At 37.5% G+C, this 19,820-nt stretch overlaps 2 protein-coding genes across 2 annotated transcripts; both read right to left on the minus strand.

The window, feature by feature from the left end:
* Window positions 1-1,116: 1,116 nt before the first annotated feature.
* On the minus strand, window positions 1,117-5,361 carry LOC124278273 (scavenger receptor class F member 1-like). The gene is made up of 5 exons (XM_046713997.1): window positions 5,308-5,361; window positions 4,983-5,043; window positions 3,594-4,607; window positions 2,142-2,239; window positions 1,117-1,248 (listed from the first exon to the last, which is right to left on the minus strand). The coding sequence occupies exons 2-5, from the start codon at window positions 5,032-5,034 to the stop codon at window positions 1,117-1,119; spliced, it is 1,296 nt and encodes a 431-aa protein (XP_046569953.1). The 5' UTR covers window positions 5,035-5,043; window positions 5,308-5,361.
* A 4,619-nt stretch (window positions 5,362-9,980) lies between these two features.
* Window positions 9,981-18,823, minus strand: LOC124278279 (cell death abnormality protein 1-like). The gene is made up of 4 exons (XM_046714008.1): window positions 18,757-18,823; window positions 13,966-14,979; window positions 11,767-11,884; window positions 9,981-11,333 (listed from the first exon to the last, which is right to left on the minus strand). The coding sequence occupies exons 1-4, from the start codon at window positions 18,821-18,823 to the stop codon at window positions 11,030-11,032; spliced, it is 1,503 nt and encodes a 500-aa protein (XP_046569964.1). The 3' UTR covers window positions 9,981-11,029.
* Window positions 18,824-19,820: the final 997 nt, after the last annotated feature.

Consider the following 19,820-nt stretch of genomic DNA (forward strand, 5'->3'; position numbering starts at 1 on the left):
TTCATCTTTCTCCACAGGAACTTCAAAACCAGCATTTGAATCACCTTCGTCTCTTACTACGCACTTAATTGTGTCTCTCCCAATCACTGATGTTACAGCGAAGTGAGAATTCACTTTTAACGTTCTATCCAGACGTTTTTTGCCCAAATGACCCTCTGTTTTTAACCAAAACTCGCTTACTCCAACCAAATATGCGCATTGTTTGTCCTGTTCTGTGTGACATTTTCTGAATATGCCGTACTGGAAAATCATTTAACGCTTCGTCAACATCATCAAGACACTGCTCTCCTATTTTTCTTCCCGATTCATTTTCGTTATAATTCTAACAATATCTTATACGTTTTTCGCTTATAATTTTGCATGGACGTCGAATGATGGGCCGCCATCATTCACCCATATTTTTTCTCTGTCAGGGCGGCAGTTCGCAAAATAATCGTTATTAGGGACCTGATATCGTACCGCCATTCCTATACTACTGGGTCTTTAGGCTCTTGGTTGTTTTGATGTCGGCTGATGACACGATTCAATGCATTCGACACCGATGACATCACAGGCCTGAATCTATTACCCAGGTGCAGGGTGTGTTGGCAGCGACCTTCAGGGAGCATGGTCGCCTTTGGTCTGCCTGTTCTTGGCCTGTCATTACACGGATTTTCTTTTCTGCGGGGTTCGAGGATTGGATTTAGCTTGGTTAAGACTAGGTGAAAGTATCTGCCTTTTTGAACAATTAAATTTTAATTTATCTGTTTTATCAAGTTTCTTTTTGACATTAATTTAGTACGAGTCGAAGACCATATCTGGTGTACTAAAACACCGTTCGATGATGGCTCTAAATGTGTATCTGCTGTGTAAAGTCGAGGTAGAAACAAGCACTATTTTTTCGTCAGGTTTGCGTAAGTGTGCAGGATTGATGCATAAAAAAACCATCATGTTTCTGGATACATCTATGGTTTCCAGAACACGGAAAGAACAGTCTGCTATGATGCTCTTGGTTCTTAGTATCCTGAAGATAGAGCCTTAATGCACTTACATGGCGTAGTTTGAGATCCACATGATACTCCATCATGGATATATTGATGAGAGTCTTCCAAGAGGTTACAATACCCATGATGATTCTTAGGGCTGGTATTTTGCAACCTGTTGTACTTGGGCCAGCATACCTCCTGTTTGGAGTTTTGACACTGTTAGTGATGGAAGTTCTGTGATCAGGTTAATATCGTCTGGCTGAAGCTTAGATTCCAAGATGGTCTATGGGCACAAAGATTACGGGTGTTATTAACAATAACAATAATGTCGGTATTTATATAGCGCTACATCCAGGCACTAATACATGCTCATGGCGCTACAATACTATTGAGAAAAAAATTAGTTAAAACTATTTACAGAGAGACAATTGAACATAGAAAGTCTAGTAATAGGCAAGAAGAAAAAAGTGGGTTTTAGAGACGATTTAAATGTGTCCAAAGATTCAGCATTCTTGATGTGAGTGGGCAAGTTGTTCCAGAGACTGGGGGCTGCGTGTTGGAATGATCTTTTCCCATAGGATGAGAGTCGAACTTTAGGAATGACAAGTAGCTGGTGATTCTGGGATCGTAATGGTCCGGTTGAGATGTACTGACACAGAAGACTGGAGAGGTATTCAGGTGTTTGTCCATGTAGAGCTTTGAAAGTGATACAGAGAATTTTGAAGTCAATCCGGAATTTGACAGGCAACCAGTGTAGAGACATCAGTGAAGGTGTGATATGATCTTTCTTGGACTTGCGCCAGACGATGCGAGCTGCTGAGTTCTGTAATTTTTGAAGTTTATGAAACTGAGTTGAACTGATGCCAAAGTGCAGACTGTTGCAATAGTCGAGTCGAGAAAGTATAATGGATCGAACCAAAGAATGAGCACATTCTGTTGTGATGAGATTTCTAATGGAACTGATTGTTCGCAGATAATAGTGACAGTTCTTGTAAAAGATGGTTGACTTGCGATTCCAGAGACAAAATGGCATTAGAAACTCGAACTTTTGGAGCCCACCGTGGAGCCTTCTTTGATCTGCGGGCCCCGCCTCTTGATCATCCAACAATCAATAAACAAAGAGGTCTGTTTGGGATGTCAATAAGATTCCGAGGCAGATTTTATTTCCTGATGTACCTCTTTAGATGATGGTGGGGGTAAGTACAAGTGGGGGCTGAAAGTGCATTTGGACGGGCTCTGTAAGATTTCCTTCAGTGCAGAAGCGACCTTGTCTGCTGGAGTGATGGTGTATCATGTTATAGATTTTGTCCCACCTTTGTGGAAGGCCAAACATCTTGCCTTGGCATGTGTTGAAAAACTGCTCTAGTGATTTTGGAGTGGAATCTGCTGCTTCCTGACATTTGTAAGATGCTTGGGCCATAATAACCTTTCTTGCAAAACTACTCAATACAAAATTATACCTATAGAATATTGAAAACAGATGAACATAATTAAAGCACTTACAAATGTATCACCTTTACGCAAACATTGAGGTAGTTTCATTTGTAGTGATTTTGTAAAGATACGCGATATCCTTTAAGTTATATTTATTAAATAGTATACATCATGCAGCTGCGTAAATATTTATCATATTCAGGAAAGCATGTTTCGTCATCCTCATTTACACTATAACGACATTTTTTCACTGTGATAACAAAATAATCAGCATGAATACCATTGCTACATAAATTATCACTATTTATATTTAAGTAACGGGGAAGGGTATCCATGTATATCAACCATACTACTAATAAACAACATGGAAGATTTTTTTGTGGCATGCTGACACATGTTTCTGCGTCGAAACGGCATATAAGATTATATAAAACGCGTCTCTTTTTTTATTTTCTTGTAAATACGGACAATATATAGTGATTTGTGAATTGTGAATTTACTGGTATTATTTTACAATGGACTATTATCGGCAGGGAACAGTTGCAGTAATAAAATATGGTGTAATGTCATGTTCATACATTTTCAGTTGTCATTGTAAGACTGAAAATGACAAGTGAAACACAATAGTCAACTTTCGCCATGTATATGGAGGCAATGTGAACTTTTGTGGCGTTAAAATGTCAGTAATAAATGCTCAGTTCTGCTAGTATCAGGACACAATATCGCAATATAATGTATCAAAAGTGTTCAACCAAACCCCTTGATCAATCCTAAATTCAAGACGATCATTGTATCATGTAAGCAAGATATCACGACATGATAGATTTGTCCCAATATTCTCATTAAGCAATTTACATAATATCTCAAATTAAGTTTCTCTTGCATTATCTAATGGTTCCATTAAAATACTGAAATTGCTTACAATTTCCCGTTCCGGTTTGTTTAATTTAAAGAACCGTGATTATATATTCGGTAACATTAATATTCCGTAAATATCCCCACTGCAATAAATCTGTACAAATCCATCGATTCAAACATGATTCTCAAAAAGAGAGACTTTGATTTCAACCTCAGTATGGTTGAAATTAAAAGTAAACCCATCTATGCATTTTCATCTTGGATTGTCGTTTACTCGGGGAAGTCTGACAATGTTGCAAAATGAAACCGAAAATGGTTGCTTTTCAAATGATTTACCTGTGACACAAGATTCGTCACTGCAGTCGGTTGATGGAATGTCTGTTGAACAATTACGCGTACATCCTTCCTCAGTGATGGAGCATTCTATGATACATTTGTCAGTAATCTGAGCACACACGTCCTCAATACATGTCTTACTGGTGATATTACAGAATTGTTCAAACACCTCGCTGCTGCAGTTGTGTAAACAAGACCCGTTGTTTGATTTGCAAGTGTAACTAGCGCAGATGTCAGAACATGGTATGCAGTCCTTTCCAAAATGACCAGCTGTACAACCTTCGTCACACGCACTTGTGTTGTCACATCGTTTGTTAAAACAGTTGGAGTTACACTGGACTTCACACATTGGGCCATACCATCCAGCCACACATCCATGAATGCACTGACCACTCTCGTTGTGGCACTCTGGTGTACACTCGTTTGTAATGTTTCCATCTTCTTCCACACACTGGCCCTCAGAATAGAACACTGGGTTAGGAAGACAGTTTGCACTGCACATTTCAGCACATTCAGTCCCGTATAATCCAGGAGCACATACTCGTTCACATTCACTGACACATGATCCCGAACAGTAATTACACGAGTACTCACAGTTTTTGCCATGATAATGTGAATGGCACTGGTCACATGTTCCTGTTATTCTATTGCACGATTGACATCTCTTGGAACAATCCTTGCAAGCTAAGCCGTAGTAGGAATCTTGACAGTCGGAGAAACATGTATCGCCTTGGGTACAGTGTTCCCCGTCACATCCACCTGGACATTTGGAGCAGTTTTGTGTTGGAACTGAACAAACTAGTTTGCAGTTTACACCGTGATACCCGGGTTCACAACCTTCTGTGCAATATCCAATGCCGGTATTTTCTAATAATTTGCATTTCTTCTCTTTGCAATTCTTGCTGCAACCAGACTCGCATTTTAGATCGTAATATCCAGTTTCGCATTCTGTGATGCAGTTTCCTGATGCCGGATCACAGTTTGAACAGTGTTGGCTTTTGTGACATTGGTCAGCTGAAATATAGAAGAGCATCAGTAGCCCTTTAGCATATTTAATCATACATGGAATATTCTCATGTAGGATATAAAACAATTCATCTACATTAAAAACTGTCATTACAAGGGAAAAGGAGAACCTCAGTAGCCCTTTTCAATCATAGATGGAGTAAGCCAGAACACTGTGTAGAAACAAACCATCAATATTGATAACTGAAGGTTTCGAAATTTGTCATCACGGTGGTTAGTGGTAAAACTGGAAAATATCAGTAGCACATTGCTAGCTATGGTGCTAGTAGTAAAACAAATAATTAGTAATGCTAAGTTACATTTTTGGTTTTAAAAATAGGACCCATATATTGTTACGTGAAACTATTTGACAAATTACCTTACCTGGTGTTGAAAGAATCAAACAGGCAAACGTTAGGAATACCAAAAATGACATGATTTTTTTCTGAAAAATAATAATACGTACACATAAACGGTGAACAGAGTAATACATAATCATGAGTCATCAGAAGAAGAAGCCTTCTGCCTGCATTTTTACTGGCGATAGAATTACAGTGTGCGTAAACAATTGGTAGATTATGCATTAATATAATTTACTGCAAAGTATTATCAGCTTCAAAGTGGGCAAAGATTACATGTCCAACTAGCAAATATTTTAGACGTATTGGATCAGATTCTATGAAACTACTGACAAAATATGTAAGTATACCTCACTTGTGCGGCTTTGCCAGTGTGTTTTACATGTCACGCATGTAACAGCTCTCACACAAGTGTAGGCGAATGTGGAAAATATTCCCTGAGATACATGGAAATTGAAACTATGATCTCGGCCTCAACGAACGCGTGATAGCCAAATCATACTATAATTGATGCGTTTCATCTTCCTTTTGTATGTCTTAAATTGTCATTCAGTAATACTAGTACTAGTTGTTGTCCTAAATGATTAAGATTCGCAGCTGTGATTTGCCGATCGTGCAGTTTCTGAAAGCACGTTCTTTGATATCAGTGCTACAAATAGCATCAATTGAAAATCATTTGCATTGTACATTCAAAGACAGTAATGCCGCTTCAAGATATAATACATTTGCATGAAGGGTACGTAACCAGATTCTTTAAACGTAGTATTTTCGTGATTTTAATTTATGGCTAAATTCGACTACAATCGCCAGCGTCTGAAGGGATAATATAAATCCACCTAGGGGCCATGCAAGAAGCAAATGTACTGTAAGTCCCCATGGTCCCTAGTATGGTTATCTACTTTTAAAGATGTATGTTAGTTTTAACTCATTTTGTGATAATCTAGTAATTTCACTGTCCTTCGTTGACAGGGTTTTATATATCATATGTCTGTAAACATTCATAACTAGTTTTAGTCACGATATGGCTAAAACATTGCCGATGTGATTTCAAATCTTAACTCACTCACTCACATTTTCGTGAACACCTGGTTCAATCACTGATTTTCAATTATTTTGCATTTTAATGAATCTACTTCTTATGATAGGCAAGATTGTTATTTTTTTGCACTGACGTAATTGTTTTTTTACGCTGGACGAGCCTCAGAGACGATCGACTTTTGTCACGAGGCAGCAAACGCCTTTAATGTCTTTCCAATAGTTCTGTAAAATGCCTTCATAAGTTTTTCAATGAAAAATGTACATCTCTCAACACTGTACTACCATTAGTTCTGACGTCATAGCATTGTCAGGGCCTTGTACAAAATCTACCGTCAAAACGATATATCCTATGAGATATCATATGATCTAACACAAGCGATATCTCACGTGGAACACAGTTTTGGATGATACAAGTATTTCACACCTTATCATGGTGTTAGTTATTCATTTGTATATCTCCAAGCCCCCAAATTCAGAAAATGTGCTGGAAACGTCGTCACAATAATGTGAGGGAGAACCTAAATAGCCGCACGAGCTTATTCCATGGGATTCCAACGGTGTCAACAAACTCAGGAGGGGAGCTAAAAGCATTTGAACCAAACATAATAGTGAAAGATGTAAACGTGTTAATTAGTGAGTATTTTGCTTTCTTCAAAACGCAACTTGTTTTGTTTGTTTTGGTCATTGTAATTTGTTTACAAGGTTCTGGTTTAAATTCAATACTATTCTAAGCGTCTGTCGGATTTAATATTGAATAATAGAACACAACACATATGCATTCTTAGGTTTTTAAGACAGTTCTTGGCAAATTAGTTCCTTGATCTACTGAATCCATATATTCCCTGTCAGATGTTAGTTTTTGAGGTTTAATCTTTTCTAAACAGATAAGTAACGACAGTCATAAGAGGTGACTGCATGACAGTTTGTTGCAGGTTCACGCCTGACTAGGTTAATGCACTCGTTCACAGTGGCGATACTGTGTTTATCAAAGTCACGTATGTACATGATGTAATCACATAGAAGTATAATGTGAGATGTAGATGTGTAACAACTTATGGATTGAAAAAAGTATTGGTTATATTGTTTTCAGCATAAATGTGTTGGTTAACCATTTAAGAGTGTATCGAAGGACTGTGTTATAACTAGGTTATCATATATTAGACCAAAATATATGTGAGAGTATGTAAATGAATACACTTAGTCAATCAACAGCACAATATAAAAAGGGGTCAGAGTTCGTTAGCGACCATAGTTGGGCCACCATACAAGGGACAGTGAAGACTTACAATTCTTCTTCGTCCTGCACGGTTCCCCAATCGGAGTTATACCATTCCTTCAGTTGCTACCGATTGTACGGACATGTAGCCACTTTACAACTGTGGTATGATTAACAACGGGGTTAAAGATACATATTGTGCAATGGCGTGGGCTCACATATCCTCATCCCCAACTAAGAAAACAACTATCAATCTTACTTCATTATTGTATTATCAATTATACAAAATACAATACCCTGTACTTCAAAATGTATCAGTTAATTCAATCCCCTTTAAAAAGCAATATTAAATTAGAGCAGTATTATGAGAATATGAGAATAGTATTATTAACATGATCAAACATAGATGAAAATTTGAAATAATTACTTCTTTACATCTGGACTGAAAACACGTGTAGTGTTACAAATAGTTGGTTTAATTACTTGAGTAATTACCTGTGTCTTTTTGATACCTACATGCGCCTGTTTCTTTCGATTAGATATCTGATGTTTCAGCAAATTACCGGTGTAATGTATGAGAAGTTGTGTCGCAGACTTGGTGAGTGCTGCCATAGCAACAGAATGGGCCATTGTTTTACCATTGTAATTACTACTATGCCAAATTTAGGATTTCGGAAGAATTTTGTCAATATCCTGTTACCGTAAGATATTCAATGTTTATATTATTGGAAATCAAATTTAAAACGCTCTCGACTCATTCCTCTGTGGATGATATAATCTTAGTGATCATTGTCGATTTGTCCACGGTGAGCACGTCATGAAGGACAAAACGTCGATCCGCACACAACAACGAGTGGCCAGTGAACCCTAGTTGCACAATAAGGATTGGGCTTTGCAGAGTTCAAGTGATGACACCCCACACATGACCGACCCACCGCCAAATCTGTCACTGGGTTTTGGTTTATCATTAGCTTGATATTCATTTCAACGTCGCCAGACACGATATCCCCATCATAAATATGCAAAATAAATCATGACTCGTGACTCTCACAAATTCTCACAAGACCAGCATTTCGATTTTGTGTTCGATTTCAAGGGGAGTCCTTGTCGTTTGCTTGTGGCACGTGCAAACCATAAGGCATGTTTCGGTATAAACTTTCAAAGACGCCTGCACGTCCCACAGCCTTTCTCTATAAATGTTATCACATTATGACCAAAGTTTTCAAGGCAAGTGGATAATTAGAAGCTGCACGCGTAGTGTAAGTGCTGGGTTTGACGTTCTGTGTTCTTACTTTTCGAATCCTACGGGTAAACGCACACTCAGGTAGTCGAAAATGGATATTTTGCAGTACAAGATTCTGAATCGTTCGTTATAGTCCGGTTGGCTCAGAAGCGGACCAATGAATTGCAATTTAACTGCAAAACTGATAAACATATAATACTCAATGAAACGCTGATCACAGTCAAAACATCAGACCCACTCTGTGAGGTTTTTTGCAGAATTTAGTTCACTATTTGTTACGAGGAAGGAGTGCAAAGAGAAGATAAGCCAGGTGTACAAAGAGAGGATAAGCCAAACGGACTATACACACATGGTCTTCCTTCTTGCTGCAAACAGATTACCTTTCTCTTTAACCAGACACTGGATTCTATTTTACCTGGGATTTTTAACAAACATCAACTGATATACAATATAGGTAGGTATGAGTTACAACACAACCATAATTATGTGCTTCACTTTTATTATTCAATTTCTGTATCGCAAATCTTACAATGAACATTGCAGTTCAAGGTGATACTTAAACTAATACGCAACATCCATTGTCATTGTAAAATTGCCTTTTGTAAAGAGAGTGTTGGGCGGTGCGTTTTTGAAACATACCTTTCGACAACAACATAGAAATGTAGAAAAAATATATTCACATTTAAACATGTTTCTAATAACATCCTAAATTTGATTAAGTTTGTGTGCTATTACTGATCACTGCAAGATATTACAGCTGCCTTGGCATTTGCTTTGAATTCAGCGACGATTAACTGTCTAACCCCTTGGAGTCGATCTTGTAATTATTTAGAGAAAGCTAATATCCAGTCAACACCAATTGGCATCAACATCGTCCTCTGCACCTGGGATCAGGCTGTCATTAAATAAAAACATGGGAATAACAGAAAACGCAGTAAAAGTTCACGGTTTTATTATTAGCAGCGATTTGTAACTAAGCAAATGTACAAGTTGATGAGCGAAGAACTAAATTATTTAAAATCAGGAAAACATGAGTTGCAAACTAACGATTACAGCAATAAGTGAGAATTACAAAATAAAGGTCTGAACATGAGCTTCACAAAGGTACCAATAATCAATTTACAAATCAGATTCTAACCGTAGAATATGTTATTTTAATTTATGGCTAAATTGTCTAAACTTGCTGACAGCTGAAGGGATGGTGTAAATCCAGCTAGGGTCCATGCAGGAAGCAAATGCACTGTAAGTGCCCGCGGTCCCTAGTATGGTGATCTACCTTCAATCTATAGCCTGTTTTTACACTGTATTGCCATGTATAGTTCAAATGTTTTAGTGTTAATTACTAGTTTTAATTTGAAATCTGTGATAACCTAGTTGTTTTACTGTTCTTCGCTGACAGGTTTTTATAATTTACCTTTATTTATTGTAAAATTATAACTTGTTTGTAGTCACGATATGGCTGAAATATTGCTGATGTGGCTTAAAATCTTAATCCCACAAATCAGATGTGTACAATGTGTAAAATATCTGCATAGTACTACATAACCTCTCAGCTGTGTAAAAATCAAATTTTGTAAATCATCTTCGATACATGATTAATCTTGCCTGCCCATGTCAGATAACCCATATGATCACAATGCATAATAGAATCATGCGATTAAACAGTTTGTGAATAAAATCTATGCACAGCAAAATCTCTTATCCCAAATGATTGTCACGATGTCAAGCTGTGCTAATTTTCGGTCAGCCATGAATATGGATGGTCCTACGACCACAGGATGATGAGTGAGTGAGTGAAAACTTAACGTCACATCGGCAATATTGCAGCCATATCGTGACGAGAACAGTTTATAGCAATATTCAAATCAATAAATGTACAACGGAAAAACCTGTCATTGAAGGACATCGAATATCACAGCTCTTCATTTAAAACTAGTACGCTATCATAAAAATATATCACGAGAGAATAGTACAATATAAGAACGGACTATAGATCAGCAGCAACTGAAGGTTGATCACCATACTAAGGAACCACAGGATGATGAAGGGCTTTTTTTGTTACCCGGTGATATTCTCCAAACGTGACCCTTGCAGTTCCCCCAAAGCACCGTGTGATGTTCCAAATGTGCTCATTTACAAATATTTATCGATGATAGTATAACTTTGACAGCATGATGCTATATGGGAAAATGTATAAACATTAAAACGATTACAAAGGAATTCTGACAAAGTCCTAAATGTAGTTAGATTTCAAGTCTGGCAATCCCCTACAACGAAGCTATATGGTCCTGATCAAAATAGACAAACACCTTTAACAATTGATATGTAAATTCAGGGACGAATAAGAGTCCAATGTCATACATTCTATTGATCTTGTTACTGCTTACAATAAGGTTAGGGGTGGTGAGTGTAAACTAATGGTTAAAGCGCCCACTCGTCACGGTGGGTCGATTCCCCACATGGGTAAAATCTGTGAAACCCATTTCTACTGTCCCCGCCGTGATATTTCTTAAACATTGCTAAAATCAGCGTACGACTATACCAACTCACCGACTCACTACAATCAGGTTAAAATCTAATCATCAGCAACTGGCGATTGTGCATCTATAGCTGTGTGCGTTTCTGTTGCTCCAGACGAAATTCCTGTTATGTTTTCATATCCGTCAGCAAGACCAGTGCCTCTTGTTTGGAAAGAACAAACCGCTAAAACAGGAAAGGCGGCGGCCATCTCTTGCCCGATTTCTTGGCTGTTGGATGTCTCAGACTCCATGTCCATGTCTGTTTCTCTAATTTCACAATACCGATGTAAGGCCTCGTACTCTCCTCTTTCTTCCTGTGGTGTTTCTGCTCCATGTTCACTCTCACCCTGCTGATTATTCCTGAATAGTAGAACGATATAGTCATCAGGTAAACAAATGCATCGACGTTATTTTTGGATTTCAGATTCCCCAGTTGATAGGTTTCCATAACACTCAGTTGTATCGTCCTCTATAGTTAAGCTGTTTTAGATTTACTTGCTAGTTTTAAATATATATTTGTGCTAATCTAGTTGTTTAACTGTCCTTCGTTGACAGGTGTTTATAATTTAATTTTTAATCATTATAAATCTATACCTTGTTTTTGTCACGATATGGTTGAAATATTGCCGATGCGACTTAATATCTTAACTCACTCACTCATTCAATAACACTCATTTACAATGGCAAACTGTGAGTATGCTTGGATACAATGTTACACTTGTAGGCCATATACGTTCATTGCGGAATAATCTGCTATATTTCCTAATTACACGTGCCACATGCACACACTGACCTCGTCGTAGAGAGACCCCTGCGGTAACAGATGCAACATCCTGCTACTGCCACAAACAGTGCTGCTATCAGTGATATTGCGTACAGGATTATGCCACTCGCCGATTTACCTGAGTCAGCTGAAAAAAAAATGTCAATGCAAATTATATCTAGAAACATTCCTAAGTATCAAACAATCTGGTCGTGTTTTATAATGGTATCCCTTTGTAATGTTAGGAGTGAATAACGAGGTGGTGTGATTAAGGACTGCATACATGTTGTCTTGAGAGGCAATTGAAAAGATACTATAAGAAATATTATCTTCACAATTTTACCGTAGGGTTCTGTTAAAGAGCATAATGAATTTTCAATGATTTATCATGTATAGTATGACCAGACATTATTGAGAATTTTAGGAATATGTTTAATTGGATTTCTAGTATAACAACCTTGACCAGCTATCAAGTGCTTGGTTTCATTCAAGAGAGACAACTCCTTTAATCCTTTTTCATTAGTTTGTGAAGAGTTATCCCCCTTTGTTTACTTGCTAGCAGACGACATTTTCAGTGATCCTCAGTATGGATGATTTAGAGAAGAGGAAGTTGATTTTAGAGTATTATAACAAGGACATCAGATCAGCTAAAGTGATTTGAAGTACCGGTAGAACAGGCATCACTTTGTCCACTGTTTATCGTGTTTTGAAAAATATTGCAAATGGATATGGCATTGAGCACCAGGGAGGCTCAAGAAGGCCCAGAAAATTGACTGTCAGTGACAGGAGGCGGCTTGGTATTCTTGTTTCTAAAAACAAACGAAGGAGTTTAGAAAACTTAAGGCTGGATATGATTGATAGAGGAACTGTGGCTGTCTGTAAGGAGACAATTAGAACTGAGCTGCATGCAATGGGTTGCAGAAAAGTCGAGGAATGCCATCACCGATCATGAAACCTGAACAAAACGAGCAAAGGTTGAACTGGTGCTTTCAGCATAGAAATTTTAACTGGGACAATGTGATTTTCTCAGATGAAAGTTCTTTGTGGCTGTTTCCTAATACACTGAAATTCTGGACCAAACAAACGGAAAAACCTTTAGTTTCGGACCCAAAATATGACATTATTAGATTGGCTAAGCTATAGCCCTGACCTAAATCCAATAGAAAATGTTTGGGGACTTATGAAGGAAAGTGTCAATAAGAAAGTTCTGACAAATATTGCTGAAAGGAAAGAAGAGGTGGTCCGATATTGGGACAGCATGGACCACGACTTTCTAAATTCTTGGATCAGTAGTATACCCCGCCGCATTGAAGCCTGCATTGCTGCCCATGGTGACTTGACAAAATACTAAATGTTCACCTGTCTTTGAATCTGGAGTTATGTTCTGCTAATATTCACATTTAATACGTGAGTAATGAGTGAAATAAATTTACAATCTTTAAATTCTCAATTGTTTCTGGTTGTACTGTATGTACAATATATACTGTTAATCGTCACAGAACGCATATAACTGAATCTATGTAAAAAAACACCATGTTATAACTCTCGGTAAACCTAGTTAACATACAAGGAAAACTATATTTTGTAGTTTCATCTTGTCATTGTCGTGCGCGCATAACTGTCAGGAGTATTGCAATGTTCTTTAGCAAAATATACGTTGAATTGCTTTGATCTTAAACCCTGAATGTTTCAAGAGCCTTTCGGTCATATATTTTTGTGACTGTATTTTACACGTATCTCTTAAGAATATTACAATGTTCTTTAGCACTAATCAAAATTAAATTAAATTAGTTACGTTTTTGTCGTCGTTAACATCTCACTCATTGATGCTGATGTCTGTTACTCGGGATTTGCAATCTTTTGTGTACCAACCAAAACATTTGTACCAATCCTAATGTCAAGACGATCATTGTACCTCAAATTAAGTATAAATTTTTGTATTCTGTCTGATTGTTGGATAATAATTTACTGAAATGGCTCATAATGTCCCATACAGTTTTTGTTTCAGACAAAGAACCACCATTTTATATTCAGGTAACATTAGTGTTCCATATATATCCTCAATGTTGTCAGTATATACACTTTTAAGGATTTAAACGTGATTTTTCAAAATGAAATGCTTTGATTTTAACCCATATATATTTGAAATCAAACGTCCACCTATTTTGGATTGTCGTTTATCCCAGGAAGCATTACAAACCAAAAATGGTTTCTTTTAAAATGATTTACCTGTGACACAAGATTCGTCACTGCACTCGGTTGTTGGAATGTCTGTTGAACAATTACGCGTACATCCTTCCTCAGTGATGGAGCATTCTATGATACATTTGTCAGTAATCTGAGCACACACGTCCTCAATACATGTCTTACTGGTGATATTACAGAATTGTCCATACACCTCACTGCTGCAGTTGTGCAAACAAGACCCGTTGTTTGATTTGCAAGTGTAACTAGCGCAGATGTCAGAACATGGTATGCAGTCCTTTCCAAAATGACCAGCTGTACAACCTTCGTCACACGCACTTGTGTTGTCACATCGTTTGTTAAAACAGTTGGAGTTACACTGGACTTCACACATTGGGCCATACCATCCAGCCACACATCCATGAATGCACTGACCACTCTCGTTGTGGCACTCTGGTGTACACTCGTTTGTAATGTTTCCATCTTCTTCCACACACTGGCCCTCAGAATAGAACACTGGGTTAGGAAGACAGTTTGCACTGCACATTTCAGCACATTCAGTCCCGTATAATCCAGGAGCACATACTCGTTCACATTCACTGACACATGATCCCGAACAGTAATTACACGAGTACTCACAGTTTTTGCCATGATAATGTGAATGGCACTGGTCACATGTTCCTGTTATTCTATTGCACGATTGACATCTCTTGGAACAATCCTTGCAAGCTAAGCCGTAGTAGGAATCTTGACAGTCGGAGAAACATGTATCGCCTTGGGTACAGTGTTCCCCGTCACATCCACCTGGACATTTGGAGCAGTTTTGTGTTGGAACTGAACAAACTAGTTTGCAGTTTACACCGTGATACCCGGGTTCACAACCTTCTGTGCAATATCCAATGCCGGTATTTTCTAATAATTTGCATTTCTTCTCTTTGCAATTCTTGCTGCAACCAGACTCGCATTTTAGATCGTAATATCCAGTTTCGCATTCTGTGATGCAGTTTCCTGATGCCGGATCACAGTTTGAACAGTGCTGGCTTTTGTGACATTGGTCAGCTGAAATATAGAAGAGCATCAGTAGCCCTTTAGCATATGTAATCATACATGGAATACTCTCATGTAGGATATAAAACAATTCATCTACATTAAAAACTGTCATTACAAGGGAAAAGGAGAACATCAGTAGAGGTTTTCAATCATAGATGGAGTAAGCCAGTACACTGTGTAGAAACAAACCATCAATATTGATAACTGAAGGTTTCGAAATTTGTCATCACGGTGGTTAGTGGTAAAACTGGAAAATATCAGTAGCACATTGCTAGCTATGGTGCTTAATCGTTCAATCCTTGTAAGCCCGTGCAGAGTAGTAAAACAATTAATTAATATTGCTAAGTTACATTTTTGGCTTTAAAAATAGGACCCATATATTGTTTCGTGAAACCTAATGACAAATTACCTTACCTGGTGTTGAAAGAATCAAACAGGCAAACGTTAGGAATACCAAAAGTGACATGATTTTTTTCTGAAAAGTAATAATACGTACACATAAACGGTGAACAGAGTAATACGAATACATAATCATGAGTCATCTGAAGAAGAAGCCTTCTGCCTGCGGTTTTAACTGGCGATAGAATTACAATGGGCGTAAACAATTGGTTGATTATGCATTAATATAATTTACTGCAAAGTATTATCAGCTTCAAAGTGGGCAAAGAATACATGTCCAACTAGCAAATATTTTAGACGTATTGGATCAGATTCTATGAAACTACTGACAAAATATGTAAGTATACCTCACTTGTGCGGCTTTGCCAGTGTGTTTTACATGTCACGCATGTAACAGCTCTCACACAAATGACAGTGTAAGCGAGTGTGGATAATATTCCCTTAGGTACATGGAAATTGAAACTATGATCTCGGCCTCAACGAACGCGTGATAGCCAAATCATACTGTAATTGATGCGTTTCATCTTCCTTTTGTATTATATGTCTTAAATTGTCATTCAGTAATACTAGTACTAGTTGTTATCCTAAATGATTAAGATTCGCAGCTGTGATTTGCCGGTCGTGCAGTTTCTGAAAGCACGTTCTTTGATATCAGTGCTACGGATAGCATCATTTGCATTGTACATTCAAAGACAATAATGCGGCTTTAAGATATAATACATTTTCGTGAAGGGTACGTAACCAGATTCTTTAAACGTAATATTTTCGTGATTTTAATTTATGGCTAAATTCGACTACAATCGCCAGCGGCTGAAGGGATGATATAAATCCAGCTGGGGGCCATGCAGAAAGCAAATGTACTATAAGTCCCCATGGTCCCTAGTATGGTGATCTTCCTTCAGATACTGGCGATAAATCGCCCATTGTTTACACTGTATTGTCCAAAAAAGGTTTTTACACTTTTAAAGATGTATGTTAGTTTTAACTTATTTTGTGATATCTAGTAATTTCACTGTCCTTCGTTGACAGGGTTTTATATATCTGTATACATCCATTACTAGTTTTAGTCACGATATGGCTGAAATATTGCCGATGTGACTTCAACCTATTTTACAGTGTATCGAAGGACTGTGTAATAACTAGATCATCATATATTAGACCAAAATAAGTGAGTGTCTGTAAATGAATGCACTTAGTCAATTAACAGCACAATATATAAAAGGGTCAGAGTTCGTTAGCGACCATAGTTGGGCCACCCTACCAGGGACAGTGAGGACTTACAATCCTTGTTCGTCCTGCACGGTTCCCCAATAGGATTTATACCATTCCTTCAGTTGCTACCGATTCAGGATTTCGTCCCCAATATTCTACTACAGATCATTTATTTACCCTACAGGCTTTGTGTTCCAAATATTTTGGTAAAACAAAATGTCGTTTCTACTGCGGATTCATTGACTTTAAAAAAAGCATTTGACTTTGTGGACAGGGATAAGTTATTATATGTATTAATGCAACGTGGATGTCATGGAAAGTTACTTATCTTGCTTAAAAGTATGTACGCATCAGTAAAGGCCCGTGTTAAAGTTGGTAATTGAAGAACAGTAGCGTTTGATACCTCCCGTGGAGTAAGACAAGGATGTATCCTAAGTCACGTACTTTTTTATACTTTTTATTAATGAATTTGCAACTGAACTGTATATGTTTTGTAACAGTGGAGTGTTCGTTACCCAGGATATACAAGATCTGCTGCTACTAATGTTTGCCGATGACATCGTTCTTTTTGCCACTAGTGTTATTGGTCTAAGGCTCCTGGAGTCATTCTGTTTAAATTGGGGACTGGAATTGAATTTAAGAAAGTCAAATATCATCGTATTTCGAAAAGGTGGAATTCTTGCGGAATCGGAGAAATGGTTCTTCGGTAATCACCCTATGGAGGTTGTAACTTACTATAAATATCTTGGTATCGTGTTTTCATCAAGATTAATATGGAAAAGGGCGTGTAAAACTCTTGCACAACTAGCAAACAAAGCCTGTCTTTCAGTGTTTAGAATCTTTAAGAAAAAACCAGAAAATTACATTCTCTATGCCACGGATTATTTTTATTAGGAAGATAGCACCAATACTACTTTACAGAGCTGAAATTTGGGGACACAAATATTCTGATTCAATTGGAAGGATTCAAATGACGTATTTTAAAAGATTTCTCAAAATTGGAAAATTTGCTTCTAACAAGGCTATCTTCGGTGAACTTGAACGTTATCCAATGTATGTTTTCAGCCAGATCAAAGTAATTAAGTTTTGGTTCACACTGTTACACATGAATCAACAACGTTATCGCATACAGTGTTATAAGATGCTTAAAACTTTTGATGATATGGGCAAAATTAAGTGTGAGATCTATTTTATTCAAAAACGGATTTTCACATGTATGGTTAAACCAAGGTGTTGGCGATGTGCAGCTATTCATCTTAACCTTCGAACAACGCATCAAAGATATAGCCTACCAGACTTGGCATAATGATATTTGCAGCTCAACTATTCTCATCCACTATTCACAATTTAAATATGACCTTCACTTGGAACCGTACATCACTGAATTGAAAAACAAATACTTAATACGTGCGTACTGGAAATTTCGAATTTCCCATAACAATCTGAAGATAAACAAATTTAGATGTAAAAAAGATATCCCCATAACAGGATAATTGTGCACTGTATGTAATGCATTGGAGGTTGAAGACGAGAATCATGTCTTTTTTTAATGTAAATATTACGAATGTTGGCGAGAAAAAGTATTTGGTACAACTTCGAAAAGTGTATAAAGGTCCACTAACTTTAGAATCTATTTTCAAATCAAGAAACAGTCAGGTAATATATTTCACTGCTCTATTTCTGCACAATGTATTCCAAACAAGACCTGGATCCATTTGACCACTGTACATCGATTTATACAACTGTATAACTGTATTATAGGCCACTAGGCCGATATTACGCAAATAAACTGTCTGTCTGTCTGATTGTACGGACATGTAGCCACTTTACAACGGTGCTATGATTAACAACGGGGTTAAATAACCATATTGTGTAATGGCTTGGGCTCACATATCCTCACCCCCAACTAAGAAAACAACTATCAATCTTACTTCATTATCGTATTATCAATTATACAAAATAAAATACCCTGTACTTCAAAATGTATCAGTTAATTCAATCCCCTTTGAAAAGCAATATCAAATGAGAGCAGTTTTATGAGAATAGTATCATTAATATGATCCAACATAGATGAAAATTTGAAATAATTACTTCTTTACATCTGGACTGAAAACACGTGTAGTGTTACAAATAGTTGGTTTAATTACTTGTGTATCTGATGCTACAGCAAATTACCGGTGTAATGTATGAGAAGTTGTGTCGCAGACTTGGTGAGTGCTGCCATAGCAGCAGAATCGGCCATTGTTTTACCATTATAATTACTACAATGCCAAATTTAGGATTTCGGAAAAATTTTATCAATATGTTGTTACCGTGCGATATTCAATGTTTATTTTAGTGAAAGTCAAATTTAGAACGCTCTGAACTCATTCCTCTGTGGATGATATAATCGTAGTGATCATTGTCGATTTGTCCACGGTGAGCACGTCATGAAGGACAAAACGTCGATCCACACACAACAACGAGTGGCCAGTGAACCCTAGTTGCACAATAAGGATTGGGCTTTGCAGAGTTCAAGTGATGACACCCCACACATGACCGACCTAACGCCAAATCTGTCACTGGGTTTTGGGTTATCATTAGCTTGATATTCATTTCAACGTCGCCAGACACGACATCCCCATCATAAATAAATATCAATCAAGTACCGGATTGACTTCAAACTTCTTTGCATTGTGTATAAATGTTTGCATAATCAAGCTCCTTCATATCTCTCTGAACTCCTCACTGTGTACTCCCCTACCAGAACTCTCAGATCTCAAGACCAATGTCTTCTCTCCGTTCCCAAAGTTCTCCTTTCTTCTTTTGGCAAGAGGTCTTTCCAGTACGCTGGTCCCACGCTGTGGAATTCTCTCCCTCTCCACATAAAGCAGTCTCCCACATTGGAAACTTTCAAAATTAAGTTGAAAACTTTCTTTTTTTCCAAAGCCTATCCCTAAAATACATCTTTCTGTCATCAATTTCAATGTATACTTATTTTGCTATTTTATCCTCTGTATGCATTGTATGTATGCTTTTTTGTAGCGCCTTGAGCATGTATCAGTGGGTGGAAAATGGCGCGCTAAAAATATCCATTGTTATTATTATATGCAAAATAAATCGTGACTCGTGACTCTGCAAAATTCTCACAGGACCAGCATTTCGATTTTGTGTTCGATTTTAAGGAATCACGTTACGAATATGTAGTCCTTGTCGTTTGCTTGTGGCACGTGCAGACCATAAGGCATGTTTCGGTTTAA

This window comes from Haliotis rubra, unplaced genomic scaffold (assembly GCF_003918875.1).
Source record: "Haliotis rubra isolate DU_JTF1 unplaced genomic scaffold, ASM391887v1 Scf1060, whole genome shotgun sequence".
NCBI lineage: Eukaryota > Metazoa > Mollusca > Gastropoda > Lepetellida > Haliotidae > Haliotis > Haliotis rubra.

Excerpts from the sequence above, each read along its gene's own strand:
- LOC124278273 (XM_046713997.1), bottom strand. The coding sequence starts at position 5,034 with ATGTCATTTTTGGTATTCCTAACGTTTGCCTGTTTGATTCTTTCAACA. Across the intron at positions 2,240-3,593 it reads TGACGAATCTTGTGTCACAG|CAGACAAGGTCGCTTCTGCA; the intron begins GTAAATCATTTG and ends CCATCACTCCAG. Across the intron at positions 1,249-2,141 it reads CCCCACCATCATCTAAAGAG|ACCATCTTGGAATCTAAGCT; the intron begins GTACATCAGGAA and ends TTGTGCCCATAG.
- LOC124278279 (XM_046714008.1), bottom strand. The coding sequence starts at position 18,823 with ATGGCCGATTCTGCTGCTATGGCAGCACTCACCAAGTCTGCGACACAA. Across the intron at positions 14,980-18,756 it reads ACTTCTCATACATTACACCG|CTGACCAATGTCACAAAAGC; the intron begins GTAATTTGCTGT and ends TCTATATTTCAG. Across the intron at positions 11,334-11,766 it reads AGGGGTCTCTCTACGACGAG|GAATAATCAGCAGGGTGAGA; the intron begins GTCAGTGTGTGC and ends TCTACTATTCAG.